Source organism: Carassius auratus, chromosome 12 (assembly GCF_003368295.1).
Source record: "Carassius auratus strain Wakin chromosome 12, ASM336829v1, whole genome shotgun sequence".
In the NCBI taxonomy this organism is placed as follows: Eukaryota; Metazoa; Chordata; class Actinopteri; order Cypriniformes; family Cyprinidae; genus Carassius; species Carassius auratus.
The window spans coordinates 2,490,776-2,511,502 of NC_039254.1; the positions used below are offsets into that span (position 1 = coordinate 2,490,776).

At 37.6% G+C, this 20,727-nt stretch overlaps 1 protein-coding gene across 1 annotated transcript; it reads left to right on the forward strand.

The window, feature by feature from the left end:
- The first annotated feature begins 4,006 nt into the window (after positions 1 to 4,006).
- On the forward strand, positions 4,007 to 20,477 carry LOC113111468 (adhesion G protein-coupled receptor A1-like). Its single transcript, XM_026276223.1, has 6 exons — positions 4,007 to 4,597; positions 11,767 to 11,894; positions 13,192 to 13,315; positions 16,875 to 17,026; positions 17,408 to 17,503; positions 17,672 to 20,477. Exons 1-6 carry the CDS (start codon positions 4,595 to 4,597, stop codon positions 19,140 to 19,142), a joined length of 1,974 nt encoding a protein of 657 aa, XP_026132008.1. The 5' UTR covers positions 4,007 to 4,594; the 3' UTR covers positions 19,143 to 20,477.
- Positions 20,478 to 20,727: the final 250 nt, after the last annotated feature.

Genomic DNA, 20,727 nt, shown 5'->3' on the forward strand with positions numbered 1-20,727 from the left:
TCAATCAAACTGGTCATTAAATATTGAAGATTATTTAAAAAGGCTACTTTTGAGAACTAGTCCTAGGTTTTCACCCAATCACAACAAAACTACTGTGGTGCAATTCTCTAGACCCTCTAGATCTAAAAAATATTTAACTTTACACTATGGTTAGTTGCAACAGCATCACTTTTAAAGGGATGTGCCCAATTATACCCAAAAGCCTACAGTATACTTATAATTAGCCTAAACTGCATGAAACAGATGATTCTAATCAAGCAGGCAACATTTAATGTAAATTTCGCCATAGATAGCGTTATAACAGTCATAACTGTTAAAAATCATCATATTTCTTTGGTAAAATACCTGCAATTACCAAAAATTCTATTTTAATCATTGATTTAGGTGGTTACAGCCATGTTGATACAATCTATTTTACCTTATTGAAACTTAAATGCCTAAAGTGCTTAAACCCTTGTAACTGCTGCTTGCAGCTATATTTTCTTATTGAAGCAGGAAGTTAGGATGGAACTTGTATGCATTTATTTTCCATTCATCTATCCATCCATGCATTAGCCTTTAATCTTGAATCTATTTGAGTATCAGTCAGTCTTGTAAATTAGTGATCTAGCTAAATAGCTATTTTTTGAGCCATTATGTTCAGAGGAATCCTTTAAGGAATCTTTGTGTATTTCAGTTTGTTCTGTCCCCCCCACACACACATTTACTACAATCAAAACTGTGTGAGCCAAGTTAAGCCAAGGCAATTAGTTCCAATAAAACATTCATTAACAATGTCAACAACTGATTTTTACGATGTGCTAGTTATGCATCAATAGCTATGTTTACATGCAACCAAATAATTCATTTGAAATCAGATTGACTGTCTGAAATCAGTAGGACTGAAATGCCTTCTTGTAAATGCATTAATTGATCAAACTTTGCGCATCCAAATTAAATTTTGATTGGATTAGAAGGAGTGTAGACCTGGAATAATATGATGGGTGTGAGAAAAACTATCAATTTAACCATCTAACTAACCGAGTTTGAGCTTTTACCAAAGTTACTAAACTTTCACTTTGACATTGTTATTTTTGTTTTACTGGTGTTCACACATCAAGACAATTCCTGACCCAAGGCGAAAGGTTTTGTTTTGAGGTGTCTGATGGGTCATTTTATTTAATATCTATTTGCACAATCCAATACACAGAATTGTCCTAGGAGGAATCATTTCATTTTGTCTTAAATTGAAAACAGTCAAGAGTATGTAAACCAAGTCAAAGGGTTTAATTACGCTTGGCTAGTTACACTTTTAACGCAACAACAACTGGATCAGGGACCTTTCAGCATTCTCTAGGGCAATTGCTTTAAAAATTCAATTAGCATGCTAATATAACCATATTGAATAGCATTGTAGTGTAACTGCAAATAATGAGTCTCAGAGAAAACAATAACAACAACAAAAAAACAGGCACACTTTAAAAAAAAAAACGTGAGCATTGCATGAAAGCTAGCAGCTGTTCCACTGCTGATAAAACAGGTAGGTCTTTAGTTGTGGACTGTTTTCATTTAGCAATGTGGGTGACAGGGTAAAAACGTGCCCCACGGCATTGCAATACTGAGACCTAACATGGTAGAAAACAAGTGGGCGGTCATAGTTTTAAGAGGAATTTGAAAAGAGTGACAGTTGTACCACCTCAGGGGGAAAACACATATTTAGTGTATATATATAGATATGTCTATCTTTGTCTGTATTCTGCTAACCTTAATCCAGAAATAAAAGTGTCTTCACAGATATCTTCTGACTTATCTTATACTTTTTCAGAGACGCTTACTGAGTCTTGAGTCTAACTGTTAACTGAGTCTAAACTACTCAGTTGCATTTGAATAATTAGATTTTTTTCTCCACCAAGCATGTAAACTTATTTTATTTTCTCATTAGTTTAAAGTACTTTATATATATTAAATATTGTGTTTTTGCATGTTATTGGTAACATGGGAAGTGTGTTTTTTTTGTGGGATATAGCTCACTATTTTGTTTTGTAATATCACTGCATACAAATATGTCTGCTACCATAGACTAGGTCTCTGCTGCTTAGCCCTGCACTTACTGTCTTCTGGTTTTTATTTCCACAACGTGAACGTAAGGTAGATTGAATTTACAAATTAATTGCTTGTTTTAAAATCTTGCTGCTCTACTTACATTATTATCTACTTCAAACTTTCAAACCTTCACTGCCTTTAGAATTCCATAATCCTGTGCGCTCCATTCCAAGACAGTTGAGCGTTTGGTGGTCAGTTTATGTAAATGTATATGTCTGACTAATTTTGCACTTTTGATGTTATTTCTAGAGAGAAGTTAGTATTATAGTAATTAAATATTAGTTTAGTTATCTCCAAAACTTGTTCTATTTTGTTGTAGATTATTAAAAACGTTATGCTCCCTCAGAAGCCTGTCCAAAATCAGTTTCATGAGGTGCCTTTATGCAAAAACACTGCCTGCAAAGTCATTGCCTCATAAGGCAGCAAGTCAGCTGCCTAGGCTTTTGGTCGCAACCATAAAACGTTTTGTAGTGTAAATGGTGCAAGTACCTACTGTGTTCACACCGAAAATTCCAAAACAAAAAAGTGCACTTTAACTATTTAAAAAAACGTGATTTATTTTAAGTGCGGCTTTTAAGCAATAACGGTGTGGGGTGAAACCTCCCGATGTGATTCTCCTAAACGCGCTGCTTGCGAAGGGTAAAACCTGGTATGTTGTCTGTCTAAATCAGCGCTGCAGCGGTGATGTGCCCGCGAGCTCAGACGGTAACAACCATTTCCACCTCTGCAGTGGGTAACTTCAACCGCGCGCGCTCAACAGCGCCTCTCACGCGACACGTGACATCCAGCTTTCACACACGTCCTCTTCTACAGATTGGTAGATCCCACGCTAAAGTGAAAACTTGTCAGACGCCTTATTAGGGGGAAGAAGAATTTTTCCAAAAATCCAACCGATATTTCTGAGAAACTGTTTTACTTTTCTGCCCCCTCAATATGCCATTGGTTTTATAGGAGCAATACATCATCAGATTCTGGTTCCTTAACGGTTCATTTAAGCTAACTAATTATTTTAGTAATTAAGATAAATACATATTGGGGGGGGGGGGGGGGGGGGGGTAAACAGATAATTTCTAACTGGCTATCAATATTTTTCCAATGATATCAACAGAAACATGGGCTATCAAAATGTAATACAATTACTAAAGGTCTGTTTATAAAAATGTATTCATTATTTTTCACATACTTTCACATAACAAATATATGCTAAATGTGAGAACATTTTATTTATTTATTTATTTTTTACAAATTTAATAATATTAACAACTTGCCAGTAGCCATGCCATTTCGAGTCGGACATGACCAAAATAATAACTTGGTGGTCAGGAAGTGAGTCATATAAATTCAGTAACAGCTTAATTGTTCAAAAGTGTTTTGATTCACAGTAAAGGACCGACTCATGAGTGTCATTTGCTCGAGAATCGACAAAGCTTCTTGTGTTGTAGCCTATGTCTTTGATTCACTAAAAGAATCGGCTCATTAGAGTCATTCGTTAAACACTTGTCGCGCAGTGTCTCACGCAGTAAGACTCATTGGCGGTGTTGCGGTGCACGGTAGTACGGGAAACAGAGAGTATTTGACCACGGTTTTCCTTCTGCACCGGCGGAAAAAAGAAGATTCGAGAGCAGTCAATGGAACCGAGCGTCATTTAAATCATTTGGTTACGCTATTTGGTTTGAAAAATGGAACCGGTTCCTCGGTTCTCGGTTCAAATCCCAAGACCTGATATTTGCCTTCCTTATAGATGGAGAAGCCTGTAGCCCATTACATGCGCTCACGCTCGTCAAGTCTATCAGATAATGGGACGTAAAGATGGGGTACGACACCAGTTGCTCTCTTAAAAAATAGGTAAGGATAGGTCTATGAGGTGAATGTTACGTTCAGATAGTATCCTATATCTATTTCTGATACGGTGAGTGATATTCACGACATAGGGTAGCTCATGAATTCATGTGTCCTGCGTTCATCTAAAAACATTTTCTGATGGATTTCTTGAGTGTGCCATTTTGGAATAAGGTAAGGGGTGTTGGCTTTGTTTGCTCATCATAGGATTACGATTTTGGAGACACTAGGGTGTTAAATCGTTTTTATGGCTCTCAGATTACAGTAAGACTGTTTTAAAACCATATTTACACTGCTTACGTTGTGAAAAGGTCGCACTATTGTTTTTTCTCGAATGCCTGTGCTTTAACATTTCACCAGTGATATTTCTAAAGACTTACGTCACGGCAAATGCGCACGTGCCCGACGGAAATCGCCGCAAATGACTGAATCTCGTCAATTCTGAGCTGACTTTCAACGAGGAAAGGGTTCATGGTGACGTTCGCTTTATTTCTTGCTTTTTTTCTCGGATGTTCTGCAGCCTCTCCTGCTGGAGAATGACCCCCCCTCAGCGCCTGTCGGAATGCCGTTTCTCTCCGCGTGCACAAGGGCCACGCGCCAGATGGCCACATCATAACCGACTGTGATACTTGATCCTATTGCACTAAAGCTGGACCCTAACTTTGCTGATCTGATGGTGAGTGATTTAAAGTACCTCATTTATATTTTTAATTACAAGTTAGGACAGTTCATGTTATAAGGTAAAACTTTGGTCTCTCTTCCTGTGTAATCCACAAAAAAAAAAAAAAAAAAAAAAAAAAAAAAAATTCGGTGATGATATAAATCAGTTACTTTTCTGTGTAATACCAATGCCAGTAGGTTGAGAGTTTGGGCATTAGCACTGGGCATTAGCATTGATCTCCGAAGTGATATATGAAATTACCGAAATGCCTCACAATGGCATCGCACCATAGATTATCGTTGCGTTTTTCAATGGCAGAGAAAGAGGGTCAATTTGTTGCAGTGCCAGACGCTTGCTAAACATCGCTGCACTGTTAAATGAACTTTATTCAGTTACGAGTAGTCGATGCCTTTGAATCTCTGAAAAAGGAAGAGATTGTGTAGAAGGGATTTAGTCAGAGGGTAACCGCACTGGTGGCTCTGGAAGCTGGAGAGCGCGTGCAATGAATATCAATTGTCATTGTCAGCTAATCATCACAAGGGGCTGTGGCGTGTCCATGGCCTTGGTTATTTATTACTGAGGCAAAGGCGATTTTGCTTTGTTTTCCGATTACACTGTCTTTATCTATGACAGCACCAAAGTATACTCGCGGCTGAATGACGTGGATAGAGGTTTTAATTGTGTGCGTTATGACGTCTACATTGGCTGTATGACGCTTCTTCTTTTCAGATATCCGGCCAATCAGGTCACTGGTATCAGCCAACCAGGCAAAAGCATTTTTCCCCCTTTCCACCATACAGAAAAGACACGTAAGATCACAGCAGCACCATGGAGAGTGCCTTTAGCGCTTTATCTGTTTTAAGCACCAAGGACAGAGACCAGGACCAACTAGGCCTACAGTCAGTGACGGTGTTAGGAATTGCCTTGATCTAATAATTTAAGAACATAGATCTTAGCAAGGGCGTTGTTTCGCTTTGAAAACAGGGACATATTGCAAGGAGACAGAGGAAAAGATTAAGATAAGATTATATTCTTTGTAAACAAACAAGCTATTAAAACAGTGAATCACAGGACCTTGATCAGTGTCGATGCTGGGAAATGCCATTGTGTGGATGTACATCTGGTGTAATAGAGAAAATAACATCTATTCCTTTTTATCACAAGACTCATTTCGTATACTTTTCTCAGCACCTCAATGTTATATATGAAAGCATTCTGAGTGTTTTTTTTTTTAAAACCATCCGCTTACCTGTCCTTAAACACAAGTTCACTACATTAAGTATTATTCTTCTCGCAAAGCTGATCAAAGGGTGGTCATGTTTGGCACAAAATGTAGTGTACTGATCAACGGATGTTATTTATTTTATTTATTTTTATTTTTAAAGAATACCTATTTGCTTTTTTATGTTATGTTATCTGTACTGTGTAATATAGCTGTTTGTGCATATAAACAAAGCACAAAGTCTGTCCCAAAGGGAGTTAATTTTTCAATAGAAAACATCTTAAATGCCTCATTTGTAGTTCTTACATTATTTCCGTAACCTAGCTACATCATGTCCATCTACTGACAATTTTATAATTTATACTCACTGATTATGGTTTTTCAATAGACGAGTCAGAACAGACTGAGGCCGGTTGACCAATGTGAGCAGACTGGGCTTTTTGGAAGGCGAGCTTTAAAGAAAACTAAACTGAAACATACTGTTCAGAAAGTGGATGAAAACAGGTATTGCAGCATTTTTTTAAACATTTAATCAGGTAAACCAATTTTAGTTGCCCCCCTGATCAAAATTATGAACCTAAATAAGTTTAAATTAGAATTTTATTAAAGGGAATACCCCTTGAGATACATCTCATTTTCGAGGGGGACCCAAATAATATGACTATTTTAGGGCTTGAGTGTCCCTTTAATAATAATAATAATAAAAAAGTCAATTCAAGCTAGATTTGAAACTTTTGGTACTTAGGGCAAGACATATTAATCTTAACTAGCTCATGAACAGATGTGGCTTTAGGGGAATTAAAAAGTCTCTACAGTGACACCAATAAGACCAATAAGTATCGAAACCATCAGCAGTTTGGACAAAATATTCAGTTCATGTTCAGGACTAGGGGTGTATTATTATTTTCAAATTTAATGCTTTATGAAAATATCAAACTATATACTTCATGTATGTGTATTTAATAATAAATATACACAGTACACACACATCTTTTATGTAAACAAAAATGTTTATTTTAGAATTGATAAATCACGATTAATCGTTTGACAGCACTAATAATAATACTATGAATCCCACCAATAAGAACAATATAAAATGCATTAAGGATTAACGAGTTGCTGGATTGATGAATATTAATCAAGTTATGTGCATTCACTCAAACTGATTTGCTGAAACCAAAACAATTATAGGTTAGCGCCAGTCAATGAGATTGTCATTTGCTCATTAGTTCCACCCACTACCAAAAAACCATAGTATTTTGACAGGAAAAAAAACAACAAAAAATATTGTTTACATAAAGCGCGTAAATTCTGAAAGGTATGTAAGACACTTTCCCTCTGTCTCTCTGTTTGTGTTTGAGAAAAAAAGCAATGTGATGGTGAGTTGTGCACCTTCACACTAGTTTGCTGCACTTAAAATACAGGTGTGCTGCCCATTCTTGGAGATGAACTGAAAAATCACAGATCGCTTGACTGAGAGAGAACTCTGAAGTGATCTGTCAGAGTGTTCTGTGAGTGAAAATATATTTCTGCTTATCTTATACTTAACCTCCATCTCACACACTGGCAAGTAAAATCTGAGAATTTATTAGCCAAACGCTAATATTAAACATCATTTAGTCACCCTGAGTGAAGATTTAGTCACATATGCAAGTGATTTACTACTACTACTAATAATAATATTATAGAGGGTTGAACATGCAACATTAGCAGTTTTTAATCTAAATTAGGTTGTATAATTTCGAAACTTGAAGTAAAATCAGAATGGTCTGAGTGACACTACATTAAAAATATCTGCATGAAAAAGAAACAGCAGATGAGCTGACCAAGATGCAAACTCTTCACTCTGCAAGCAGGTGGCTCTTCAACCATTTCCTTGGTTTCCGCTGTAAACAAAGCAGCGTTGCACTTACTGTATGAACTTTAATATGCATTATATAGAAGCAAGATGAACAGAAAAAATACCATCTAAACTTTTCTAAAGACAGTAAGTTCCCCTCAGAAAGACATTCATATAAACTCCTACCCCTAATTGAATCGCGATTTGTTTAGCATCTCAACTCATTTGAATTGTCACATATATGAATTGATTTTCAACCAGCTCGCAGTTGATCGTTACATCCCTAGTCGGGACATTTATGATTTGGTTGCTGGGGCCATTTTCCTACCACCTCTACCATCTCAAGATACATCTGTAGATCTCAAAAGGCTTTTAAATGTAGTAAGCAACAAGTTGTTTCTTCTATTTATTCAAGGTCTTCTTTGTGTCTATTTAGTGCCTTAGCTTCTACGCTTTTTGTAATTAAGTGATTAGGATCACCCTGAAGATATTTAAGTATTAATAGATATAAATAAATAAACACACATTAAATATAGATTTTTTCATTAGCCGCCTTGTTGAGACTGTGGAGAGAAATAACACAAGTTAAATAGAAAACATAGATAGTGTGGATGAGCGGTCAGTTGTAAAGCATTGCCTGTGTATAAAAATATCTGAATGCTGTGAATGAATCGAGTTTTCCAGAGAGCCGTGTAAAAATACAAAGTATGTTCTCCCGAGTGCCACATTATCCATTAGACCTTGCAAAAGAGCTTTTTCAGATTACAGAGGACATGAAAGTGCAAGGGGTGTGCAGAGCAGCTCTTTTTAACCGCACACAAGAGCACACTTTCCACAAGAATTACAGTGAAGATCATAGCTCCCTACCACCAACATTGCAGAGGAAAACTTAATTGCATACTGAAGTCAGTTTAATTATAGATCACATGGTAATTCATTTTAGTTGTTTATACGGAAGCAAAATCTTGAATATTAAACTTTTTTTTTTGAAAGAATACAAAGATGATTATATAATGAGCCTTTTACTGCTGTTTGTTTTGTGCTGTGTGTAACAGAGAGTAAAAAGAGAGCATGTGTGCATGCTAGCCTGTAGGCCTTCTGGATGCACATGCACGTGACTTTTATATATTGCACAACGTATGTTTGCAACATTTGTGTGCATGTATGCAAGTGTGCATAGTTGCTATATGTTTATGAAGATATGCCTGCAACAAACCCAAGCAGTCATATTCTGTTGAAGAGATGAGTCTGTGCACTGGAGCAGACTGATTGACCAAGTTTTGTCTCCAAGATAAGCATGCTCACTGAGGCACAGAGAAGGAGAAGCCAAGAACACTCTTAAAGCTCAAGATGCATCAAAGACCTAAATATGGAGAAGTCACACCAATTTTTAGAACATAATATTAATAGGTTTTATGAGATTGAATGGTTTTAGCTTTTTAGAACACTTCAAAGGCACGTGCGATAAGTGCGATCACCACGATCCAATCAAACAGATCAGATCCTCAGTCAATCAGAACACAGCAAATTTACAATAGGCAACATCAGCTTACTTGTCTATCTGGATAACCAGTCGGATCTGTCTTTCTCACACAATATTTAAATAAGTCTGAAGAGAATAACCTGGTGTAAAGCCAACCCGTGAGGGTTGGTGCCTCATTAAATGTCACTTTCCTCATATGACTACGATAAATGAGTCAGTCACATTGGCTCATGAATGGACGATGTACCTGAATCAATTTAAGGGGCAAAATCCTATGCTGTTTCGCTAATCGTATTGAATCCAAGCACAGCCTGTCTGAGTGAGAAAGCATGGTGTCTTAGTTACAGCAGCCAGTCCTTCCCCATTGTTTCACTGCTTCCATTTGCTTCAGAATTGGATCTGTCAGTTTTCATATGATCACCATCTCAAAACTCCCTAGAATTTGTCTCCAAGTGGCACACATTTTAAAACAATATTTTAGAAGTCATGTTTTATCAGTTCTTTGCTTTTGCGTAGTATAGTTAGCTTTCTTTTTGCAAGTCTGTGATATTGTGATTGCATTTACACTTCTGGCATGGAATGTTACTACTGGAAGAAAGAGGGTCAGTGCGCAGAATGATAACAGGTCCTACTGAGCCAGTGATGATCCTCTTCCTCTCTGCATGCTCATTGGCTTAGACCTGAAATGGCATCTCTTTAGAGCTCACTTTTTATTCACTGACCTTTTTTCAACTTGCTTGCTTATTGGCAAAGACCTGAAGTTAGCAGGTCCATTCATATGATTCAGTTGAATTAAATTGAATTAATTGAATCGATAAATAAATGGATGGTCCAATGCTTATATCCTGCAAATGATTAGGTAGGTGTTAGACAGATAGAACGATTGATTGATACATATATTGATTGGATAAGACCAAGCTGGAAATGAGAAGTGAGTTTAGCAGCTCCAGTCATGTTATTCAATCAATAATTTTATACATACTGGTAGATAGATACATATACTATAAACTACAGTTCAAACGTGTTTTAATAAATTAATCATTTCATTTAGCTAGGATGCATTAAATGTATTCATCTTTTTACTGTGTTTTGATTAAATAAATGCAATTCTTATGCTTGTAAGCATAAGAAGGTTAAAAAATCTTACCCCAAACTTGTCTGAAAAAAAAAAAAAACAGTTAACTGTGAGTCAAAGGGGTGGTTGGTCACAGAGCTTGAAGAGTGGGCACATTCTCATCAAACTGCTATGGATGGGTGAATGAGCAACTGAGTGAATGTGTATGCTAGTGTGTAATTGCCACAGATATCCACTGGAGTTTATTTTTACCCAACTCTAATGGAAGATTGTATTTTTGCCAGATATTTTGAGATTTCTTAAAAGTGAATCATTGGTTCACCTACAAGAGCTTTGGTTGGCTCTGCTGATATCAAATAAAAATCCTAAAAGAGTAACAAATATTGCCTTTACGTAGGCCTATATACACTACAGAGTGAAATTCTGATAATTCCTGTAGTGAGGCGACACTGATAAGATCTGTATTTAGTACAAAGCACTGACTATAGTATACCCCAAAGCCTTAATAACCGTTTCATGGGCACACTGTTTGAAATTACTTCCTCTGCTTGGGGCACCAGAGGAGTTGATATTAATCAGCATTAACTTTCAGTGCAGCAGTGGTTTGATGTCTTAAGCATTAAAGGTATGGTATCTTTGATGAAGAACTGAGGTCAAAGGATCAATAATGTGTCGCTGAGTGATATTTTATGGGAAACTGATTAATGGGCAGCAATTGTGCTGATCTCACCTTGGATTGAAGCAGACATGCACTCTGGGAAGACAAAAAAGTGCAAAAAACACTGCAAGGCTAAATCTCTTTAACTGGCTAAATTCAGGATTTTAGGGATATGTTTACTTTTTGTTTTATGATAATTTCAACATGTATGTTGCTTTTTCGTTTATATGTTAGCTACCGTTTACATTTCAAATGGCCAACCTTGTACATAATAGCATTGTACTGATTTTTTTTCCAGATATTGAAAGAAATGTTAAATGAAGTCTGCATATTTGTCACATATTTAAAGATGGAGACTAAGCGAAATAGGCTGCTGTAATTAGGAGCATAGAGCATATTCAGTCTGTTGGAGTGTAAAGACATGCATGTACATCTGTGTTGCTGCTTTCCAGAGTGGAAGGAGCCCTTCAGGCACACAACAAAGGGGCTCTTCGGGCTGGGTGATAAAATAGACAAACTAAAAGAGATTGATGCGTATGGGGGTGTAGTCTTTGACTCATAGGGACAGCGCTCCCTTCTTGTATTGTTTCTCTTTCTTCCTGTCTCTTCCTCCAACATGCCCCTTTTCTTTTATTTAGACAGATAAAACTTAATGGTCTTAATGGTCAGTTTCTTAAATCCAACAGCTTTATTCATGTTGTGCATCTGTACTGCCACACATTCTTTACCAATAAGAGACTGCAAATGTTAGAAGCTGAGATAGACACTAACAGTATATGCATTAATAAATTCATAAAGAAGCAAATAAGCAGACTGATGCTATTAGGCTAATGCATATATGCAATAAAGGCTGGTGTGTTTTTATAATTTGACATGTTCTTTTATTTCTCATGATTTTATTGACAGGATTTAAAGAGGGTGCTGTCCTTTCCTCCATATCCAGGGGATTATTTGCACCCAGTGGTGTACGCCTGCACTGCAGTGATGCTGCTCTGCCTGCTGATTTCTATCATGACATACATTGTACACCACAGGTATGTGTTTTATTGCAATTAAGCTGCAGTAGTAGCATAAATTATTAAATACAGCATAGATCTGAAAAGTCGTTAGTCATTTATGCTCATCAAGGCTGTTTTATATTAGTAAATATTTTAAATAATGTTACAATTTAAAATAACTGCTGTTTGTTTGACTATATTTTAAATATTGAATGTATTCCTGTGATGGCAAAGCTGAATTTTTTCAGCAGCCATTAATCCTTCAGTGACACATTATCTTTCATAAATCATTCTACTATTCTAATTTAGTGCTCAAAGTATTATTTATTCTAAATGACAAAATAAGTTGTGCATCTTAATATTTCTGTGGAAACTGCAATACATTTTTATTTCATGATTATTTAATGAATTCACAGAACAGCAATTTGAAATAGGTTATTTATTTTTAAATCTTACTATCCCATGACATTAGTGTTGTCTGACAGATGCATAAATATTCTTTTTATTTATTTGAAAATAGAATTCTATAGAAAAACAAGAATTCCAATAAAGGTAGGATTTGGGGGATGCTTATTAGAAGACTTTGGTTACCAGACAATGGTGTTTTTGTGTGGAATGTGTGTATAAACTCAAAAACTTCACGTAGGACACAGTGTGAAAATCATTGCTTTGGTATAAATGGATACATTAAGAAACCTAATTTCAAGCTTAAATGAGTTTGAAATGAATAAACATCAGTTGATAAATATCTATAGGCATCATAGATATTTGCATAATATAATATATTTGTTTTGGTCCAGTGTATTTTTGCAGCCGAATTTCAGCAATGAAATTGAGTGTTAATGTGTAATTAAATCTTGTAATATATATATATATATTCCATGCTGCCTTTTTGCACTGTTAAACGGTTTGCTTCAGGCAAAAATTGTTTACAGTTTTCCTCTACTCACAACATGCCATTTGTAGCACCAATACTAACACTGGAAGGTCACAGTAGGGAATGTTTTTGGGACAGACTGCCACCATAGTGCTGTGATCCTGAGTCAGACCGCCAATATTTATAGTATCATCACCCCTGACTGTCACAGATATTTCCAGTGAGTAATGTTTGCTCTGTGAAGAAGGGGCCACTTCTAACCTTAGAGGGACAGTGCCAAATTTAGTGAGCCGCTCTACTTCGAGACACTTTGCAGACGGGTGAAAAAGATTCTTTAATCATAGCATTGTGCTTCAAAGGCAGTTACTTGTTCCCTTCAGTAGTTAGCTGTTGATGTATTACTCATGGCGCAACTGTCTCTTCATCTGATATGAGTGTGTGCATGTGTCTCTGCAGCATAATCCGAATCACTAGGAAAGGATGGCACATGCTCCTCAACTTCCTCTTTCACACTGCCATGACGTTTGGGGTGTTTGCAGGAGGCATCAACCAGATCAAGTACCCTGTGATCTGTCAAGTGGTAAGTCTCCCAGTTCTCTACCCTGTTTCTTTGGCCTGAGTGAACCACATTATTCATGCCTTGCATGTGTGGCTCTCAGCTCAGAGTTACTAGCATATGGCCTCTTTGACTCCCGAATTGGCATGGTCGCCATTTACTAAGGCACAGAGGGCTTTGTTTGGCACGGCTGCCCAGTGTTGAGAGGCTAATGCACTGGGGTTCTAGTATTACTATGGCTTTTCAAAGTGTAGCTACTTATTCTTCATCACAGATAATTTCCAGCCTGGATCAGTGAGTTAGATTAATTGGATTATGTTTATAGCTGCACGCTTATTTAACATGTTTTAGTTAATGACAGCAGTTGATTCACTGTCCGTGATGCTTTAGGATTAAAAGCATCATATTTATGATTGAAGCCATAATGAGCATAAATTTGAGACGCGGCCTAAACACAGTATATATACACCGGGGTGGTGAAGGTAAAATATTGTGTGGTTTAAATGACAATAAATGTCATATTTGTCACACTAATCAAGAATTAAAAGAAAAATGACGTTTGATAAAATATATCAAATTATGACATACAAATATTATAATTGTGAATATCAATTGATCAAAATATCAGCTTATCAGTCTGGTTTGTTTGTTCATTCGTGACAAACTTTGCTTTTGTAGTTAAAATTAAATGTATCCAACTTTTAAATCATGGGATTAATGCATTTTAAATCATGGGATTTTAATTTATAATCATAAGGTTGCATTGCAAATAATCCATCAGTTTGACTGAATGACCTGCACATTTTGTTTTCAGATGTCAGGAGAATAACATAACTATTGGTATTTTAATGTGTATTACAAGAATTATAATGGTATATTACAATGGTATAACAAGAATATCTCTGTTAAGTCTCTTCAGTCTGGTGCATTATTTTCTTCCTGATTGTTTTCTCATTTGCGTGAATTACGTCTCGTTTCATGTTTGTTTTCACACCGATTCTTTAAAATTTAACCGTCTTCTCTTTTCACTGCTAATCCCTATCAGTTGTATTTATCACAATGTTTCTAAAGCAGGTGAATACAATATTTGTTATCTATTAAATTAACAGAATTTCTTTGGAAATATTATCACTCACTGTTATTATTAAAGGTGTCATATGATGTGATTTACATTTTCCTTTCTCATTGAAGTGTCACAAGCATGGTGCATAAAGAAAATCTGTAAAGTTGCAAAGACTAAAGTCTCAAATTCAAAGAGATATTCTTTATAAAATTTAAGAGTCAGCCACACGCTCCTAAATTTGCTCGTTCTAACACACCCCCACATGTCTACGTCACTATGTGGGAAGATATGCATAACGGCGGCCAAATGTTCACGGAAAGAAAAAAGGCATAACTTTTATTCTCGCTGTTGCAGCCAGCGCCATGTTGAGGAGACGCTGTGTTTCTGTGTGAAAGCGAAACTACTTTTTTTTGGCCTTCCAAAAGAGGACACAACTAGAAATCAGTGGTTAAGTTGTATTAACAACACTGTTCTGGAACAGTTCAACCCAAAAATTCAGATGTGTGCACTGTGCAGCGCATTTTGCAGAGAACTAGGACTGTTTCCTGTGAGAGTAGCCTACAATGCCGGTGTCTGTTTCTATGAAGTGGGGCAGTTTCAACTTTGCAAGGACAGTCTTATGCTTCTAACTCACAGTCTGTTGAGCAGTGTAGACTAGAGTAGAGCTTGTTGTTTGATGTGTCTTCAGACATGGTTTTATGTTTACACAGGGCGATATGTAGCTTATAAAAACACAATTTAAGTAATTATAATCAGTAATTATGTCCCCACTTGATGCAACAAATGCCTCGTTTATAATGGGTTTTTATTGTTTTTGTCATGTTAAAGGGTGCAACATTTCCATCACACGCTTGTGGAATTTGGCCAACCACAATGAACTGGATAGCTGGCCAATCAGTGTACACCTCGCTTTTCAGAATGATGAGCTTTGTAAAAGACTCGAACCAACGACCTGGTAACTAGTCCGGTTCTCTAACCATTAGGCCACAGCTGCCCCCACAACTGCAATTACGAAGTACAAAATGTAGTGTTTCATTGCTAGATGATGTCTAATGAAGGTATGTGCCAGGTGAAGACAGAGAGCAAATGATGAGAAATATGCCATCATTTGGCCAACTGATTGGGACAATAATGTATTTTACCACTGCCATGCATTACTTCCCCAGTTGTGTAGCCAGAGATGGACTAACAGTTAGATACAGAGGAGGGCTTGTGGCCAAATTATGCCGATTTGACACAAATTGTTTCCATAGCTGTGCTAATTGTGTGTGTGTGTGTGACAATGACTGTATTTTATCGATAAATGTAGATGCTTTATTTTGTTGTGCAGTATAGTGCCCTTTCAAAACAAGCAGGCATGGGCCCATGCCCAAGTGGTGGGCATCAGATGGAGGGAAGCACGAGTCATACCATGACAGAAGCAGCTAAATTAGATCTAAATCAGAACATTTTGTTGAACTTTTGTGATAAAATGTTCTCATTATGTCACAAAATATGTATAATGATTAATGTAAAAAGAAACATTTGCAACTGAAATGAAAGCACACTTTAATCTTTGTTAGTTTGAGAATTTGTGGTATATACCATATGCATTCCAGTGCTGTTTTCTGTAAAATAAAAAAAACCCTGAAATACAAGATACACTACTGTTGAAGAGTTTGGGGTCAGTCGGATTTTTATTTTCAAAGAAATCAATACTTTTATTGTACAAGGATGCATTTAACCCTTTAACTTTTGTGTGGATGTAGCAATCTGTAATAGTCTTGTACTGCTACTAGGTTTTTATTGTTTTTAGGGTCAATGTGTTTTGATGAGTGTAAATGTTTGCCGTGAGAAAAGATTAAGTTGATTTTGAGACCTGTATGAAGTATTTTGCCCTAACTGCAGTGTCAAGCTGGAAATGACAACAGTGTATGAGTTATATGTGTGTGTGTGTGTGTATTAAAAACACCTGTCTGGTTTCTGATTATATGGTTTCTCATTATTTTTTCATGTGATAGTTTGTCCTAACATTTATTTATAGAGTGTTTACATTTTCCTAGATATATATATATATATATATATATATATATATATATATATATATATATATATATATATATATATATATATATATATATATATATATATATATATATATATATGTATGTATGTATGTATGTATGTATGTGTATATATATATATATATATATAAATCATGTTCACATTTTATACATGTACAGTTTTTGAAAAAGCATGACAGTAATACACAGCATATAATTTACATTTAGTGCCCATATAAACGTCATATATATCCTATATGAATGAATGGATGTGTCGATTGATTGGATGCAGTATGCGCATTGGAGCAAAGAGGACAACAGTATGACCTCACTTTCTGAGGAGGATTACCTTAAACCCCCCCCTCAGTGCATCCTTCCTCAAGCAGACACACACACGCTGCTGCTTTAGTTTTCTGTGCCAGTCTGCTTTCTATGAGAGAGCTTTCAGTGTTTAATGTTTCGTCTTGTTCGTTGACAGGTTGCCATTATCTTGCACTACTCCTCCCTCTCTAGCATGCTATGGCTGCTCTTCACTGCCAGGAATATTTGCAAGGAGGTGTCCAAGGCTCCACCCATACCTCAGGACAGGGACCCCCCCAACCAACCACGCCCTAAAACCACTATCTTCAGGTACAAAGCACAAAGATTATGAATTTACTAAAGGTTGAGAATTCTGATTCAATAGTGGTTCTTATTCAATACAGAGTTATTTTTTTATTAAAGAGATAAGTTGGTAGGTACAATATATATACACTACCATTTAAATGTTTGGGATCAGTAAGATTCTTTTCTTTGTTATTCAAAGTCTTTTGTGCTTGCCAAAGCTGTATTTATTAATCAAAAGTACAGTAAAACAGAAACATTGTATATATATATATTTTTTAATTGACCCCAAACATTTCATAGTAGTGTAATATTTTTATTTTAATTGGTATGCAGTGTATTTGCTGTTTGGAAAAAGATCTCACATCTCCAGACAAAATAAAATTGGTTTTACCCTCATCTTGTCAGGTTTTATCTGGTCAGTGGTGGGATCCCTCTAATTATAGTGGGCGTTACGGCTGCTGTTAGCTTGGATAACTACGGTAGCAGAGATGACGCCCCTTAGTAAGTATCATATTTACTGGTAGTGCCCAATTAGATGTCCGTTGCAATATGTCTCTGATTCCCGGAGATGTATCTTAATTTGTGCCATAGTAACCATGAGATTCTGTATTTAGATCTAGAGTGGTATCGACACTGTCAGTTTAATCATTGTCTCTCTCTCTGTTGCAGCTGTTGGATGGCCTGGGAGCCCAGTCTTGGGGGCTTTTATGGTCCCACTGCCTTCTTGGTCTTGGTAATGTGCATCTACTTTCTATGGATATTTGTGCAGCTAAAGCGGCACCCTGAGCGCAAGTATGAGCTCAAGGCCATGACCGAAGAACAACAGCGTCTAGCTGTAGCTGAAATCGGCCATTGCCACGCTGTCAGCGGAGAACCTGGTGAGCACGGCGATCACACAGGCTGCACAGCCATCACAGCCTCCATGCTGGCCAATGAACACTCTTTCAAAGCTCAGCTGAGAGCCACCGCCTTTACTCTCTTCCTCTTCCTGGCCACCTGGGTTTTCGGAGCATTGGCTGTATCACAGGGCCATTTTCTAGACATGATCTTCAGCTGCTTATACGGAGCGTTTTCAGTCACATTGGGGCTTTTTTTGCTGATTCAGCACTGTGCAAAACGTGACGACGTGTGGCATCGGTGGTGGGCCTGTTGCCCCAACAAACCAAAGTTGGAGGTCAACGGAGAACCGGCGGGGAACGCTGCTCCTCCTACTCAGAGTCACAGCCATACACCATCCCACGGGCAGAACCAAATCCACTGCCAGGTCGACTCGTCCTGCCTGGGTAAACCTTTGCTTTCTCCGCACCTACATTCCCCTTTGCCGCACTGCAAATTGGATACTCTGCCCTCCACCCAGAACCACATGAGCACCTGCTGTGCCACCCTTCACAGCCCCTCTTCCTTAATCGGGAGCACGACTCGCCCACAGTCCCTCCCTGATGAACTGCCCCGGCCAACCCTTCCCCTGCAAAGCTGCCTGAAGGACAGGTCTAAGACTCGTTCCTTCAACCGACCTCGGCCCTGCCTCAGGGACTATTCTTATCACATGACCTCCACTAGCATGGACGGCAGTGTGCATAGCTCCCACCTGGACAGCCCCCACAGCGTGCACCTGGACAACCCTCTCACCTGCCACACGTCCCACTTGGACACTCAACTCTCTTGTCACAGCCCCCACCCAGACAACCAGCTGCGCTGCCCCAGTCCCAGTCCTCACTTTGAGAGTTTGGCTTCGCACGGTCTTCACGATAGCTTTTCCTGCCACAGCGCACTCTTAGACAGTCAGCTCTCGTGCCACAGACACATGTGCTGTGCTAAAGCAGACCCATTCTCGAGCATATGCTGCCATAAAGCTGACCCATTTGTCAGCCCTTGCCAGGCGGAGGATCCTGACAAGGGTCCGCTGGTGTACAGTTGTGCAAAAATGGCAGATAAAGAGGACGAAACCATGCTGCATTTGGATACAACCCCTCCGAAGGCCACTCTGGTGAGCTCCCAGGCCACGCTTAGCAGGAAAGGCACCCTCAGCCGGAGAGGGACACTGAGTCGGAATAGTAGTCAGCATGAGGACTACGTACTTACCTCTGATTCCACAGGTAACATTAGGACTGGACCTTGGAAAAACGAGACAACCGTGTAGGCCTGTGAATGATGTGCTAACCTGTTTCTCTCGCCTGAACTAAACTACTGTGTAGTCCCAGGGCTGTTACCCAAAGGCCCTCTCTTCTTTGAGCTAAGCTACTGTGTAGTCCCTCTGCTGTGACTTCCCCTTTCTCACCTGCCTCATATACCTTCTCTTCCCCTTTAAAGAGATTTGAACCTCTGGTTACCTCTTCTCAGACTTCATCTCATGTCTCATCCCAGCGCTATTTGGTTTGTACCCTTGCCATTTTGATATGGCAGCAAAGATCACGACATACATTTTAATTTGGAAGATTTTTAATAATCAAACTGATTTTTGTACACGTGTTTTGGGGTATGGTAACATAATGTGAAATTATGTCGTTGTGGATGTGTGAGTGTATGTGTGTGTGTGTATGTGTGTGTGTGTTTAGTAGGTGAGAAAGTACTGAGTGCATGTGTTTGTGTCTATTTGCATGTGACAACATGCTTGTGTGTATATAGATAGCAAAATTTCTATTTGTGCAAGAAAAGTTCTCTGTTCTAGAGCCAAAATCTCCCACATTTGTGTTTAGCCTTCTAATAAAAAAATGCTAAATGGATCGCCAAGTGTGAAAACATCAGCACTTAATTAGATTTTTACTTTAAAAGGAAAACTGTGAATTACCACTAATGAAATTCAAGATTAATCAATGAACATATGAGTTACAGTATAGGTGCCAAACTGTTTAATAATTAAAATGCAACTGAAATCTACCTGAAAGTGCAAAGTAGTTTGTGATTATGTGGATAATGGTGAGTGGTTGTCACAACGAAGCTGTCATTTTTTTTTCATCTACAGACATAAAAGCAGCAAACAAATAGGCTCCCTGTGTTTCCATGGTGACAAATCATGAAGAGAGGTGCCCAGTCAGAATGCATTTGAACTGCACATGTGATGTATGCACATACAGTATTTAATTACTGGCAAAGATGCGCAGATCAGTTCAAGTCAATGGCCTTACAGAACGTATCAGTTTTGCATTGATCAAAAGTCTTGTGTTGCACTAAAGCATTAAAGCATGCACACCATAATGTAGGAAGCAATCATTTACATACCTAACAAACTACATATAGCTACATATATTCATGTGATCGACAGGAACGTGTCTTTGCTTATTGTAAATACTCATGGTTATTTATTCTGAGGCAAAAAATAAATAAATGGAGGGCTTCACTTTCTACATTAGAAGAAAGGTTTCTCATTAACAGTTTATATCACTGTGCCAACTCACCTTGCTCACAAAAATGGTATGATTTAACTTGATGGAACCTCATCTGTCAAACAAGCAGTGAGTAAATGAAAACAAAAAGGGGAAAAAAATCTGTCTATGCCAACTCATATTTTAAATAATTAGGCACGTTGATTCAAAAATTGGAAATCAAGAATAAAATGGAATCTGAACACTAAATAACATAAGTTCAATGAAACATGAGGGCAAATAACCAGAATTTTGATTCAAGAAATGTATCAAATTTACACAACATTCTTGCTTTAATTGAACCTAATATGTGATTTATTTATTAAACTCTATTTATTCTTCATTAAAAAAAATTTGAATCAG